Here is a 14681-nt window from a genome sequence, read left to right as displayed (position 1 = left end):
GGCAGATTTCACATATTGTTACAGTAAAGCTGTTACTGAACCACTTCTGTAACAAAACACATGGAAAACCGCTCTGATCTAGTGTTTCAGAGCAGTTCCCACTTTCCTAGACTTTACATTGAGGCAGAAACCTCAGAAATAAAGCTGCAGCCCGAGTTTGCTTTTGTGGGGGAGAAAAAAAAAAAAAAAAACACATTAGCCAAGCAGTTTTAAAACAGCTAGGCCTCAATTCATAAAGCATTACCGCATGTGGTAATGCTGAAAACAGCAGACTTTCCCAACCACTTAGCAATGTGTCAATTCATAAAGGCTGTTACTGCATGAAAAGCTGATATTACTGACCAGGGAGATAAATTACCGACTTGGCTGTAGTTACCTCCAACACATGTCAGTAAATGTCAATTCATAAAGCCTTCAACAAGCGGTAAGCCTGACTATAGTTACTGACATCTTTGGTGAGGCGTTAACAAGTTACCTCTGGTGAATGCAAAGTGCAGGGAGCCGAAGTCTGTTTGAGTCATCTGTGCGAGTCATTGTCTGAGTCATTTGTGCAGGCAGGGAAAGTCTGTGCGAGTCAACTTGAGTCATTTGTGCAGGGCAAGAAAAAAAAAAACCCACCACACTGCTCTACCACTCAATGGGCTGCGGGATATTTACCGACCAACAGCAGCTGGGGAAATCTTTATGAATTAGCACACAGACCGGGAAAATACCGAGTGCTGTATTTTCCCGACAAGATTTTTTTTATCTCACTGCTTTGTGAATCGAGGCCCTAGAGTTTTTAAAAACGCTCCAGAACTGCTCTGGTGTGCACCAGCCCAAAATCTGTTGACTAGTTAACCAGCTGAGCGGTCTGGACGAGCTCAGCTCGTCCAACACCGCCAGCGGCTGCCGCTCAGGCCCTGCTGGGCCGATTTGAATGAAATAAAAAGCAGCACACGCAGCCGGCACTTTGCCAGCCGCGTGTGCTGCCTGATCGCCGCCGCTCTGCGGCGATTCGCCGCGAGCAGCGGCGAAAGAGGGTCCCCCCAGCTGCCTGAGCCCAGCGTAGCCGGAACAAAAAGTTCCGGCCAGCGCTAAGGGCTGGATCGGAGGCGGCTGACGTCAGGACGTCGGCTGACGTCACTCCGCTCGTCGCTATGGCGACGATATAAGCAAAACAAGGAAGGCCGCTCATTGCGGCCTTCCTTGTTTATTCTGGGCGCCGGAGGCGATCGGAAGATCGCCTCCGGAGCGCCCTCTAGTGGGCTTTCATGCAGCCAACTTTCAGTTGGCTGCATGAAATAGTTTTTTTTTTATTTAAAAAAAACCCTCCCGCAGCCACCCTGGCGATTTAATCAGAACGCCAGGGTGGTTAAGCCACACCAACCTATTCTACATGCACCACAAACTGTACCTGCCATTAGCAAGGCCTCCCACAAAGAGGTTGTGACATCCAGGCACTTCCGTCTGGGTTCCTGCAGCCACATCCCCAACTCCTCCATGACTTGATCAGAACTGAAAGGCTGATCAATGCAGAGTGCCAAGGTGGGATCCAAGTAATCCCTACTGGTTAAGCTAAGGCCCCACCTTGGCATACATTTGAAATCGGTGCCGGTAGACTTGGGCGCAGGATACAGCCGGTATATGGCTGCTTCTACACAAGTCAAGGCCATGTTAATTACTGTTCCCCCTCCAGGCCGCCATGGATAGTGGGGGAATGGTATAATTCGGCTTCCAGCAATCGCTTGAGGCCAAATGTGTGTCTTAAAGAGACTCCGTAACAAAAATTGCATCCTGTTTTTTTTATCATCCTACAAGTTCAAAAAGCTATTCTAATGTGTTCTGGCTTACTGCAGCACTTTATACTATCACTGACTCTGTAATAAATCAATGTATCTCCCCCCTGTCAGACTTGTTGGCCTGTGTCTGGAAGGCTGCCAAGTTCTTCAGTGTTGTGGTTCTGCTATGAACTCCCCCTTCCAGGCCCCTCTATGCACACTGCCTGTGTGTTCTTTTAGGATTAGAGCAGCTTCTCTCTTCTCTTTTACAAGCTGGATAAATCGTCCTCTGAGCTAGCTGGGCTTTCACATACTGAAGAATTACAGACAAGGGCAAAGCTGTTTGCAGGAAGAAACAAGCAGCCTGAAACTTCAGTGCATGAGAACAGGGGGAAAGAAACACAAATGATCTCTTGAAATTCAAAAAGGAAGGCTGTATACAGCCTGCTTGTGTATGGATGTATTTTCTATGTGTGGACATACTGTACATCAACCTACTTCCTGTTTTGGTGGCCATTTTGTTTATAAACAAACTTTTTAAAACGGTTTTTAACCACTTTTAATGCGGCAAGAAGTGGCGAAATTGTGTCAGAGGGTAATAGGAGATGTCCCCTAACGCACTGGTAGGTTTACTTTTGTGCGATTTTAACAATACAGATTCTCTTTAAGCAACCTTGGCTCAGTCTTCTGAAGGCACTGACATTACTCACTGAGCGCTGCTCAGTTGTGATCCCTTTTGTAGTCTATGGTGGCGCCAGCTGCACCCAAATCTAGCAGCGCCAAAAAGCACTGATCTGCCCACCTTATCCTTCCTATGGAAACACAGCTTTATGGGGCCAGACTAGAGAGTTTCAGGTTGTGTTGAAAGACTTCACAGCTGACTAGAAGTTCTGTGGCAAAGCTGGACACTTCCAAGGTATCCAATTAAAGTATACCTGAATTGAGGACTATGGAGATGGCCATATTTATTCCAATTTAAAAAACAGTACCAATTACCAAGTGTTCCTGCTGATCTTTGAGTGCAGTAGTATCTGGATCACACCTGAAACAAGCATGTGGTTACTCTACACAATCTGCATGCTTGCTCAGGGTCTATGGCTAAGAGTACTAAGGGCCCGTATACACTGGCTATGTTGCATTTTTAAATCACATGCTTTTTAAATTGCAAGGCCTTTTGAAAAACCATGGTGTGATGAGTTTAGAAGAAAAAAAAAAAAAAAAAAAACCTGCAATGACTGCTGCACTTTCAAGCTCTGCACTTGAAACACCAGGGCTTTGGAGTCAGAGATTTCATAAAATGAGTCAGGATTGTTGTACAGACTCAACAGCCCTGTGAAAAAAAACAACCACCACAATGCATGCGTTTGTACACAATCAGGTAACCAGGTAAAAAAACCTCAGAAAAAAAAAAGTCTTATTGCAAACACAAAAATCACAAGTCAAATTTTGATTAAATATACAGGCCCTAAAAGGCATCAGCAGGCAATGGTTCAACAACTAGTTTTGTTTAAAAAGGAAATAGGGTCACCCCATATCACTCAGTTCAGATGTCCTGGAGGAACTGTCGCAAAAATCTTAATTTAACATATAAGTACATTTCTCCCAGAGTAAAATGAGCCATAAATTACTTTTCTCCTATGTTGCTGTCTTAAAGTAGAAATCTGATGTTACCGACAGATTCTGGACTAGCCCATCTTATGGGGGGGGGGTTCCTCTATTTTTAGAGGCACTTAGTGAATGGCAGTTGCTCTGTCCAACTGCCAAAATAGTGTGCAGCAAGCAGGGAGGCTGGCCAGCATCCTTGTACAAATCATTTTCAGGGATTGCCTTTATAAAGAATAAAGGCCACCTTTTAAAACTAACTTTACTTAGGTTGTTCTTTCGTCAATTAAGAGTTTGTTCATCGTTGACAACGAACGATTGACGCGTGTGTGTACGTAGCTTGAGAATCCCCCATGAAGAGATGGACTAGCCCAAAACCTGTCGGTAATGTCAGATTTCTACTTCATACAGTGACAACACAGGAGAAAAGTAATTTATGGCTCATTTTACTCTGATAGAGATGTTTTTATTTGTACGAATTTTAAATTTTAATATTTTTGCGATAGTTCCTCTTTAAAGAGGCACCTGGCTCCCAAGTCTAGTTTCCACAAATGCAGTCAATGAAGCCATCTAAAATTTTCACAGATTCCATCCATCACTCCCATCCTACAATATATATCTGGCCTGCCAATCAAATTAGTTAGGCACACAGTGTCAGAAATTTATGAAAACTTATTTAATGGAGTCTTTTGTACAGCTTTTAGAGAGGAATGGTGGAAAAAGGCCAAGAGACAAACATGGACATGAAGAAACTAGAGAAGAGCAGCATAGAAAATAATTTACAGGGGTTAGAACAGGTCAGGTTTATGCATTTTCTTCCTCTGCCTCTTCCTCAAATTCTCCCTCTTCCTCTGCTGTAGCATCTTGGTACTGCTGGTACTCTGACACCAAGTCGTTCATGTTGCTCTCTGCCTCAGTGAACTCCATCTCATCCATGCCCTCCCCAGTGTACCAATGCAAGAAGGCCTTCCTACGGAACATGGCTGTGAACTGCTCAGAGATGCGCTTGAACAGCTCCTGGATGGCTGTGCTGTTACCGATGAAGGTAGCAGACATCTTCAGGCCACGTGGTGGAATGTCACAGACTGCAGTCTTCACGTTGTTGGGGATCCATTCTACAAAATAGCTGCTGTTCTTGTTCTGGACATTCAGCATCTGCTCATCCACCTCCTTCATGGACATGCGGCCCCTGAACACAGCAGCTACAGTGAGATAGCGGCCGTGACGTGGGTCGCAGGCGGCCATCATGTTCTTGGCATCAAACATCTGCTGAGTCAGCTCAGGGACTGTTAAGGCACGGTACTGCTGGCTGCCTCGGCTGGTGAGTGGGGCAAAGCCAGGCATGAAGAAGTGCAGACGGGGGAAGGGTACCATGTTGACGGCCAGTTTACGCAGGTCGGCGTTCAGCTGGCCAGGGAAGCGCAGGCAGGTGGTGACACCACTCATGGTGGCTGATACCAGATGGTTCAGGTCACCATAGGTGGGGGTGGTGAGTTTCAGGGTTCTGAAGCAGATGTCATACAGGGCTTCATTGTCTATGCAGTAGGTCTCATCTGTGTTCTCTACAAGCTGGTGCACAGATAGGGTGGCATTGTATGGCTCTACTACAGTGTCAGATACTTTGGGGGAGGGCACAACGCTGAAAGTGTTCATGATCCTGTCTGGGTACTCTTCTCTGATCTTGCTGATTAGGAGGGTTCCCATACCAGAGCCAGTCCCACCACCCAGAGAGTGTGTGAGCTGGAAGCCCTGGAGACAGTCACAGCTTTCTGCTTCCTTCCTTACTACGTCCAACACTGAGTCAACCAGTTCTGCTCCTTCTGTGTAGTGACCCTTCGCCCAGTTGTTGCCGGCACCGCTCTGACCTGCAATGTAAAGTTAACAAAAACCATCAGCTACTTGCAAACAGCAAAGAACCAAACTTAAGTATGGGCATTCCAAACTTTCCCTGCATCAAGGAGAGCATAGCTGAAGTACTGTGTCAGTTAAAACTCAAACTTAAAACTCCACATAAATGTACTACATCTCCGGGCAGCACGGTGGCCTAGTGGTTAGCGCTCTCGCCTTACAGTGCTGGGTTCCTGGTTCGAATCCCAGCCAGGTCAAGATCTGCAAGGAGTTTGTATGTTCTCCCCGTGTGTGGGTTTCCTCTGGGCACTCTGGTTTCCTTCCACATCCCAAAAACACAGATAAGTTCATTGGCTTCCCCCTAAATTGGCCCTAGACTACAACATACACTACACGATATAGACATAGGACTATGAAAGGGACTAGATTATGAGCTCTGACAGTTAGTGAAAAGACTATACACTGTACAGTGCTGTGGAAGATGTTGGCACTATATAAATACATAATACCACTGGGATGGACAGATAACTGAAGGCCAAAGCAGTCATGGCATTTATCAGTTTGATGTCTGTGCTGGCAAACCCATCCAGAGTATATCAAACAGGCATAAATCTGCTGCAACTCCCATCTGCGGTCCAACCCGTACTTCTGCAGGACAGGAAGTACCCACAGTGATGCTGACCTCCAGCTGCTGCATCACTGCAGGCATTTCAATCTCTGGTTCTTCAGCACAGGGACAGTAGATTAAGGCATGGAGCAAATGTAAGCTGCCCACCCCAAAAGCCCACAGGATTTATGAACCTACCTTAGGGGTAGGCTCAAATGCATCTCAGCCAAGTCCAGCAAGAGTACAGTCATGTTCTGCCAGCAGACTTGATCCAAATTATCAGTACAGTACCCTTTGTGGTGGACAAAGTGGGGTGAGGCCCAGTTTGGGGCAGTCTCCAGCAAGAATCTAGTGTGTACAGATAAAAATCCCAGATCTTTGAACAGTGATAGAAAATATTTCTCCCCACCAAATGATGGTCTGTTGTGCACTAAGTAGCCCATAATATGGGCTGCTTGGCTATAGCCTTGCAAAGTGTCTGAACAGCACTTGTGTCCATTTATGAGTCACAATCAAGTCATTATAATTGGTGCTAAAGGTGCATTCACATGTATATCTACAACATTTTAAAGAGAAACTGTATGCCATACAAGGACAAAAAAAAAAAAAAACCCCAAAAAACCCGAAGACATTAGATCATTACATAACAGATTTATTGTGCTGTCCACGTTGTCAGATTTTACAACATTTACAAAATCCAGAGAATTCTGTTCCTAGTAGGGGCCATCTTGGATCCCATAGGCTAAAGCATTCCCCCTGGCATCCCCTCACTATTACAGAGTGGGGAGGGATAAAGGCAGCACAGACACTATCCAACTAATGGTTCTTCTGGAGTTCCCATCTAATCTCTGCAATACCACCGGCGGTAGTGCAGAGTATAGACTGGAACTCCAGCACCTGGAACCATTAGTAGGATAGTGTGTGCACTGCTTTTATCCCTCCCCGCTCTGTAATAGTCAGGGCTGTGGAGTCGGTCCAAAAATCCACCGACTCCGACTCCTCAGTTTAGGATTCCACCGACTCCTCAACTCTGACTCTAATTTGCATATTACAATTTTGTTGATTAAAAGTATGTAACATGAAATTCGTCTCTTAACTGCCAACGCTTAGGAATTTTACAAGACAACTGAAGTGAGAAGGATATGTAGACTACTATATTTATTCCCTTTAGACTAAAACTAGTCCTTGGTAAGAGTACTTGTAAAAGGTACAAACCAGAACAAAGAACATCTATCAGGCCCTAGGCAATGTAAGTCTGGGTACATGTAAGAATGATGTGCAGGTACTCTGCAGGGGAATGAGGAGATTGTAAACAGACAACACCTCTGTGTTCAATGTGCACAGCATTCTCAGTGGATTCCCTGCAGCTCTGTGGGGAGTGCATATGTAGAGTATAGTACTACTGTGTAACAAAGTAAACCTGAGACAGATGAAATTAAAGTTTTATACATACCTGGTGCTTCCTCCAGCCGCCTTCAGGATAATCAGTCCCTCGTTATCCTCCTCCGCCACCTGGATCTTCTGCTATGAGTCCTGGTACTTGAGCCAGTCGGGCGTAGCGCGTATGCACACACTCCGCCACCAGGAGCATACTACACCTGTGCAGCACTATTGCGCAGGTGCAGAATGTTCCTGGCTGTGGGAGCGGCATGCGGCCGGACAGCGCTGACTGGCTGAAGTACCAGGACTCATAGCAGAAGATCCGGGTGGTGGAGGACAGCGAGGGACTGATTAGCCTGAAGGGGGCTGGAGGAAGCCCCAGGTATGTATAAAACTACTTTTCATCCGTCTCAGTTACCCTTTAATTTGTAGTCACCAAACCAAATTTTAACATCTCAAATTATTTGATTTCATCAGCAAAGGGAGTGCATACATTTGCATAAATCAGCATCAATGCAGAATTATTTCCATCTCGTTGACCATCTCTATTAGTGACACGGCTACACATCAGGCTTTATTCTTACAGCATAGATGTGTGTGTGTGTGTGTGTGTGTGTGTGTGTGTGTGTGTGTGTGTGTGTGTGTGTGTGTGTGTGTGTGTGTGTGTGTGTGTGTGTGTGTGTGTGTGTGTGTGTGTGTGTGTGTGTGTGTGTGTGTGTGTGTGTGTGTGTGTGTGTGTGTGTGTGTGTGTGTGTGTGTGTGTGTGTGTGTGTGTGTGTGTGTGTGTGTGTGTGTGTGTGTGTGTGTGTATGAGATTCCTGTGTACACATCATATATACAGTCACAATCAGATGTGTATATCTGACCTTAAAAACACAGGGACTGCTTTATTGAAGCAGCACAAGTAACTAATTTTGATTGGTTTATTTCATTTTTGTGGACTAAGCACAGCTATTACTGTATATATACATTATTTTTAATGACTATTATCTGAGAAATAGAACATTTTATCATATTTTCTATTTTAATTACAGTTACAAATTCATTAGGAGTCGGTGCATTTTTTCCCGACTCCGAGCACCCAAAATTGCCCGACTCCGACTCCACAGCCCTGGTAATAGTGCAGGGAGGAGAGGGGATGCCAAAGGGGGCATGCAGGGAAGACAGATGCAGCAGGAGCGCAGAGAAGGGGAGGACATAGCACACTACAGGATGGGGCTGAGGACAGCTTCTGGCCCCCCTTCCTGCACCCTAGCAGCTGCCAGAATTAATTGGCCAATCAGAGGTGTGGGAGGGGAAACAGACAGATACTTCAGCCAATCAAGGCTAAATTAGTATGCGATGCAACTTCTGCGTCTGTACCAGATGAGAGCCAGAGGGCATGAGGAATAAAAAAAAAACTAAAAAAAAAAAAACTAGTTAGAGACTCTGAAGCGAGAATAAATCTCGCTTCAGAGCTCATAGTTAGCAGGGGCATGTGTGCCCCTGCTAAACCGCCACTACAGCGCCGCTAAACGGGGGTCCCTTCACCCCCAAACCCTCCACTGCGACACTTGGTCGCAGACTTGGTCGTTCCTGGAGGCAGGGCTAACTGCTGCAGCCCTGCCTCCAGTCGCGTCTGTCAGCGGCGCATCGCCGTCTCTCCCCCGCCCCTCTCAGTGAAGGAAGACTGAGAGGGGCGGGGAGAGGCAGAGATACGCGCTGACAGATGCACGTTGGGCAGGGCTGCGGCGGTTAGCCCTGCCCTAACCAGGAAGCGTTCCCCGCATTACGGAGAGGATTTGGGGGTGAAGGGACCCCCGTTAAGCCACGGGATAGCGGCGGTTTAGCAGGGGCACACATGCCCCTGCTATCTATGAGGTCTGAAGCAAGATTTATTCTCGCTTCAGACTAATTACGTTATTTTCACTGGAGTTCCTATTAAGTATGCGTTGAGGGAAAAAGTCTGGATGCTGCAGTCTACTTCCATTAGTCATTTCAGCTCTTGCAGAGATTGGAAGCAAATATTTGTGCATTGCCATTTATAACTGAGGGGCTGATCTGGAACATTGCCGACTTGTGACCATTTACATTAGGGAATGACATGGCCTATTCGCATTGTAAGCTGCAGCACCAACAAAAGCTGCAGAGATAAAAGTGAAGTGGAAGCTCAGGAACATGAGCCAAGTCTACAGCACACATTTCCTCTCATCAGTAAATGCAGAGTAGTGGCTATACAAACTGGAGGCGATATGCAAGTATTCTAAAAAAAAAGGAGCTAAAAACCAGTAAAGAAAGTGTTCTTTTCAGGATCCCATTTTAAAATATTTTGAACTACAGTAGAATCTTGTTCTAGTAAACCAATCTATCAATCCTCTGGATACAGTAAACTCAGGCCTCAGCAAATGTGTCTGTATAAATATACAACGTACGAAAAATTCTGATATAGTAAACTGCTCATCCTGGTCCCTTGGAGTTTATTATAGAGGGATTGTACTGTATAGCAGTCGTATTCCATAGCATGCAGTCGGAGCAGTTTGTATTGCCAAGTCCTGGGAATGGCTGTAAAGTAAAGCGCTGCAGAAGATTTGTCAGCACTAGGGATGATCAATGAGATGAATATTTCAGAGGTCATGCACATTTTTATGCATATCTATGCACATTGAAAGTGGACCAATCAAGTCCCACCAAGGTTAAATGGATTAGTCTATTTTTTCAAGTTGCATGTATTTGCATAAAAAAAATTTACCTAATCCTGCATGAAATTGGGAAATATTTGCATATGATTGATTGTCCCTAGTCAGCACTATACACATGCTAATACTAACAATGGCACATTCATAAAAACACAGAAAACCACCACTTATAAATATCAGCATGTAATTACACATTACCATGACAATGCTGGCATTTACAAGGGCTCAAGCATCTCAAGTCTTACTAGATGCGGTAAAAGCCATTATAAACAAGGCCAAAGGCTTTTCATTATTTTATATTTCTAATGAGTGCTTCCCACCTATGCAAATTAAGGTCACACTGCCTACCACTGACCTTGTTGCTCTGCAGGTCTCAAATACTATTGGCACCCCACCCAACATTAGTAAAATCTATAAGCTCCAATTACCAAAAACAAAGTTGTCTGGTCTGAAGATTTGTCCGAAAGGGCCGGACCGCACAGAGTCCATTGTGCCGGGCTCCAAATCCACCAGGACCGCCCGAGGGACATATTTGCCACCTGAAAGTAGAAGGACAATGTAAGCCATGTCCAAGGCAACAAACAGTACTGATTACTGACCTACTACTACTAGGAAGTGTACTACTGACCTGTTGCTTCATTGTAATACACGTTTATCCTTTCCAGCTGGAGGTCACTGTCACCGTGGTAGGTACCAGTCGGGTCAATGCCATGCTCATCACTGATCACTTCCCAGAACTAGGAAAAAAAAGATGAATACATTAATGCAAAACTCCCACAGTAACAGACACCATTATCCTAGGTTTTATTTTGAATCCTAAAAACCCAAGATCACTTTATGAACAACTGTACTTAAAACCAATCTGCAAATAGATGGGTCCTCTCCGGTATACCCAGGAGGTGGAAGGTAGAGGGGCTGGGCTCCTGATAACAGGAGGGATAATAGTCCAAGACTGATGTTGAAGCTCCTTCCCAACGAAGAACCCCCATCACCCATCTCAGAGTTAGAGGTAGAAAGGAGATACCACACACAAAAAAAAAAAAAAAAAAAAAGCAGATTGGCTGTCTTGCTGAACCTCTCTACCTTTGATACTTTTAGCCATAGACCCCCAAACAAACATGCAGACCAGAGGTTTCTGACTGAAGTCAGAAAAAAAGCCGCTCAGAGACTGCATGTACAGCGCTGCGATTGGCAGTAGCGCTGTACTGGGGACAGCAGTGTGACACTGGGGAGTGATCGGCTGTCATAGGCTGAAGCCTATGACAGCTGCTCACCCTGATTGGCTGGCAGAGGGAGGGAGCAGGGGAATATAAATAAAAGAAACATTAAAAATTAAACACACAGGAGAAAAGGGGGGGGGGGATCCCTTGTGTGCTGTGCGGCCTTGCAGCTTTGCCTTAAAGCTGCAGTGGCCAACAATAAAGAGGCCAGGTCTTTAGGGGGGGGGGGGGGTTAACACTGCAGTTCTCAAATGGTTAACACACTGGGCTCTATAAGTGTACCTGTATCGTATTTGAAATGAAACAGATACTTCCTTAAGGTGGGAGAAGGCTCTGGGTCATAGAGCCTTCCTTCCCACTCCTCTGTCCCCTTGTTCCAGTGCTGGTTCCCCCGTTAGTCTGACCAATGGATTGGAAACTGCCCTTTGCCCACTCGAGACTTCGCAATCCTGAGTGCTCCCGAAGACGGGTGGCTCCATAGTGCACATGTGCAAGCAAGCTCTTTCGCATGTGCACTACAAAGCCGCCCATTTTTGGCAGCACTCACGGTGGGGGATACAAATGTGGCGACAGCGCTGCAACGAGTGGATCAGGAGAGGAACAGGAATGCTCTAGGACCAAGAGCCTCCCCTCTATCAGTTTTTACTTTAAATATACTTCAGGTTTGCTTTGACAACCCTCCCAGAGGCACAGCTAGGGTTTTCAGCACCCGGGGACAAAGAAAGTTTTGTGCCCCCCCCTGGACAAAATGGGCATGGCAACACATCAAAATGACAACAAGTGGTTTTACTACTGTATATAGTTGCACCACCAGTTGCAAGGTGCAATATCACCACCATTGATTAGTGTACGCCAGCTGAGGTGGTCTGTACAGCCAGACAGCTGAAACACTACCTGGGTCATTCACCTTCATAACAAAACAAAACAAAAAAGTCACAAAACAGACTTGCATGGGATTTGGGAGATTATGAACACCTTGAATTCACTACACTGGCTCAGTGCAGGGCAATCAGCTACTTACTAACAGGTTCTGTTTTGGGAGGCGGTTTTATAAGTTGTGTGTAATTCTAATGTGTTACATAGTGACAAGCAGATAAATTACTTCCTTGGACAACCTTGTTAGCTTCACTATGGTTTTAAAATACTTACAGTAAATTATAAATGTTACTGTACATTTTGTACAGGTAGACAACTATGTATGAACACTAAAGCAGCCCATACACTCAGCCGATTTTCTGGCCGACCGATAGATTGCAAATCGGTTGGCCAATCGACCGATCGATGGCCGATTTCGATGGATTTCCATCGAACTTGCAGGGTGGAAAATAATAGGTCGATCTGAAGAGATTGCTTATCAGTTTGCATTGGCCTTAATGGAAATCTGATGGCAAAAAAATGCCATCAGATCGAATTTCAATAGATTTCAAACTGAAATCTGTTGGAATTCTATCCTGGTAAAAAATGTTCTAAAAACGCATCAGATAGACCATCAGATGCATTTCTTATCTATCTGCTGCCAATCTGACGAGTGTATGGGCACCTTTACTCATCTGTAAGAAAGGGGGGGCTGTCTATACTGCCATACCCAAAATAGCACTTGGTTCTGATACAAGGTTCAGACAAACAGTGAGCAGCTTTGCCCCATCACCAGCCTTTCCCCAAGCTTGCGATACCCAAACACTGCCATCTGCATCATTAAAACAGAGGCATTTTCAGCAGCAGGTATTGAAGAAACACACAAGCTAATTGCAAATAAAAAATTTCATATGCAGCACAGTACATTAGACCTGTTGGAAATCACCAATACGACCCATCTGACAGGAAGTTGCATGGTGCGCAGGCGGCATTAGAAAGCAGCATTCAATTCCCATCACATAGGAAATTGAATTGTGTGCACCCAGCATTGCAGTCACACCAAAAAGTGACAGGTCTGACTTTTTTTTAAAATACAAAAGTACAATGAAAGCCTCGTGAGTGATGAACTAGCAGAGGGACAGCAGATCAAACTTTTCACTAAGGGGTAGCCTTTAAAGAGGAACTCCAGTGAAAATGTACAAAAAAAAAGTGCTTCATTTTTTCAATAATTATGTATAAATAATTTAGTCAGTGTTTGCCCATTGTAAAATCTTTCCTCTCCCTGATTTACATGCTGGCAGGTGATGCCAGTGGAAGGAGATGTTGCTTGCTTTTTTTTGGGCAGTTGGACCCAGCTGTTATTTCCCACAATACAACGAGGTTCACAGACAGGAAACTGCCAGGACCATGGTCCTAACATCACACTGTGAGCGGGGTATCACCACAATATCAAGCCATACAGACCCCCTGATATATTAGAGAAAAGGAATAGATTTCTCATGTAAAAAGAGGGTATCAGCTACTGATTGGGATTTAAGCTGGCCACAAACGGTCCAATTTCTAGCAAAAACAAACAAAAAAAAACAAAAAACCAAGTGATCAGAAATTCTGATCAGACGAAAAAAATCGTTCACTACACCATCAACTAACCAATCATTGCTTCCTATCACAACCACCAAGAAAATCCAAATTTTCATTCAACAAAAATTCATTCGGGCAACATTTTTTTCACTCATTCATAATCAATTGTGTCCACCAATGAAGATTATTTACAACCAATCCAATCAGAATTTCTGATCGCTCAAACAATTTTTCACTAGAAATTGGACCGTTAGTGGCCAGCTTAAAGGGAACCTTAACTGGCGAGGAAAAATAAATTCACTTACCTGGGGGCTTTCCCAAGCCTCCTGCAGCTGTCCGGTGCCCGCGCCGGTCCTTCGGTGCCCTCCAGTCTCCCTCCGCCACTAAGTTTCGTTTTCGGACAACTGCCAGTCGTCCTCGGGCCACTTCCGCATTCCTAGTCGTAAACTGCAGTAAAGCGCGTCCGCATGACGCGTTTGGCGTCATGCACATGACACGTTTGGCGTCATGCGGACACGCTTTACTGCAGTTTACGACAAGGAATGCGGAAGAGGCCCAAGGACAACTGGCAGTCGTCCAAAAACAAAACTTAGCGGCGGAGGGAGACCGGAGGGCACCGAAGGACCGGCGCGGGCACCGGACGGCTGCAGGAGGCTTGGGAAAGCCCCCAGGTAAGTGATTTTTTTTTTCCCCCGCCGGTTAAGGTTCCCTTTAAGTTCAATTCTGTTCTCTCTCATCTCCCATTTCTAGTGTATGCCTATAGGATGGGGACATGCAGAGATCGAACGACCAGCTCTGAAGACAGCCTGAAGTCTCACCTTGGCCCCGATCTGGTTGCCGCACTGTCCAGCCTGCAGATGTACGATTTCTCTCATGTTGCCGGATTAGGTGTCTCTGTACGGCTTCTGTTACACACCAGCCTTCTGCCTGCGAGAAAAACTGTCCCAACCGCCGTGCTCCACCGCTTATATAGAAGCCGAAGCCAATAGCAACGGATGGCTCGCTCCTATTGGTCAGCAGGGAGGAGGCGGGTGGAAAGGCAGAGCCGCTATTGTTCCAATGACCTGCCTGTCAAACGTACGCAGTTGCCGATTGGCTGCCTGTCCCCAGGCAGGACCGCGAGAGGACTGGTTCCTTTCAAATGATTGACTGC

At 45.5% G+C, this 14681-nt stretch overlaps 1 protein-coding gene across 1 annotated transcript; it reads right to left on the bottom strand.

The window, feature by feature from the left end:
- Positions 1 to 4019: 4019 nt before the first annotated feature.
- TUBB4B (tubulin beta 4B class IVb) lies at positions 4020 to 14480 on the bottom strand. The gene is made up of 4 exons (XM_068248712.1): positions 14347 to 14480; positions 10501 to 10609; positions 10301 to 10411; positions 4020 to 5227 (listed from the first exon to the last, which is right to left on the bottom strand). The coding sequence occupies exons 1-4, from the start codon at positions 14401 to 14403 to the stop codon at positions 4167 to 4169; spliced, it is 1338 nt and encodes a 445-aa protein (XP_068104813.1). The 5' UTR covers positions 14404 to 14480; the 3' UTR covers positions 4020 to 4166.
- Positions 14481 to 14681: the final 201 nt, after the last annotated feature.

The sequence above is a fragment of the Hyperolius riggenbachi genome, chromosome 8 (genome assembly GCF_040937935.1).
Source record: "Hyperolius riggenbachi isolate aHypRig1 chromosome 8, aHypRig1.pri, whole genome shotgun sequence".
In the NCBI taxonomy this organism is placed as follows: Eukaryota; Metazoa; Chordata; class Amphibia; order Anura; family Hyperoliidae; genus Hyperolius; species Hyperolius riggenbachi.
This window is presented reverse-complemented; position numbering and strand designations above follow the sequence as displayed.

Excerpts from the sequence above, each read along its gene's own strand:
- TUBB4B (XM_068248712.1), bottom strand. The coding sequence starts at position 14,403 with ATGAGAGAAATCGTACATCTGCAGGCTGGACAGTGCGGCAACCAGATC. Across the intron at positions 10,610-14,346 it reads GCAACCAGATCGGGGCCAAG|TTCTGGGAAGTGATCAGTGA; the intron begins GTGAGACTTCAG and ends TTTTTTTCCTAG. Across the intron at positions 5,228-10,300 it reads ACCAGACAACTTTGTTTTTG|GTCAGAGCGGTGCCGGCAAC; the intron begins GTAATTGGAGCT and ends TTTACATTGCAG.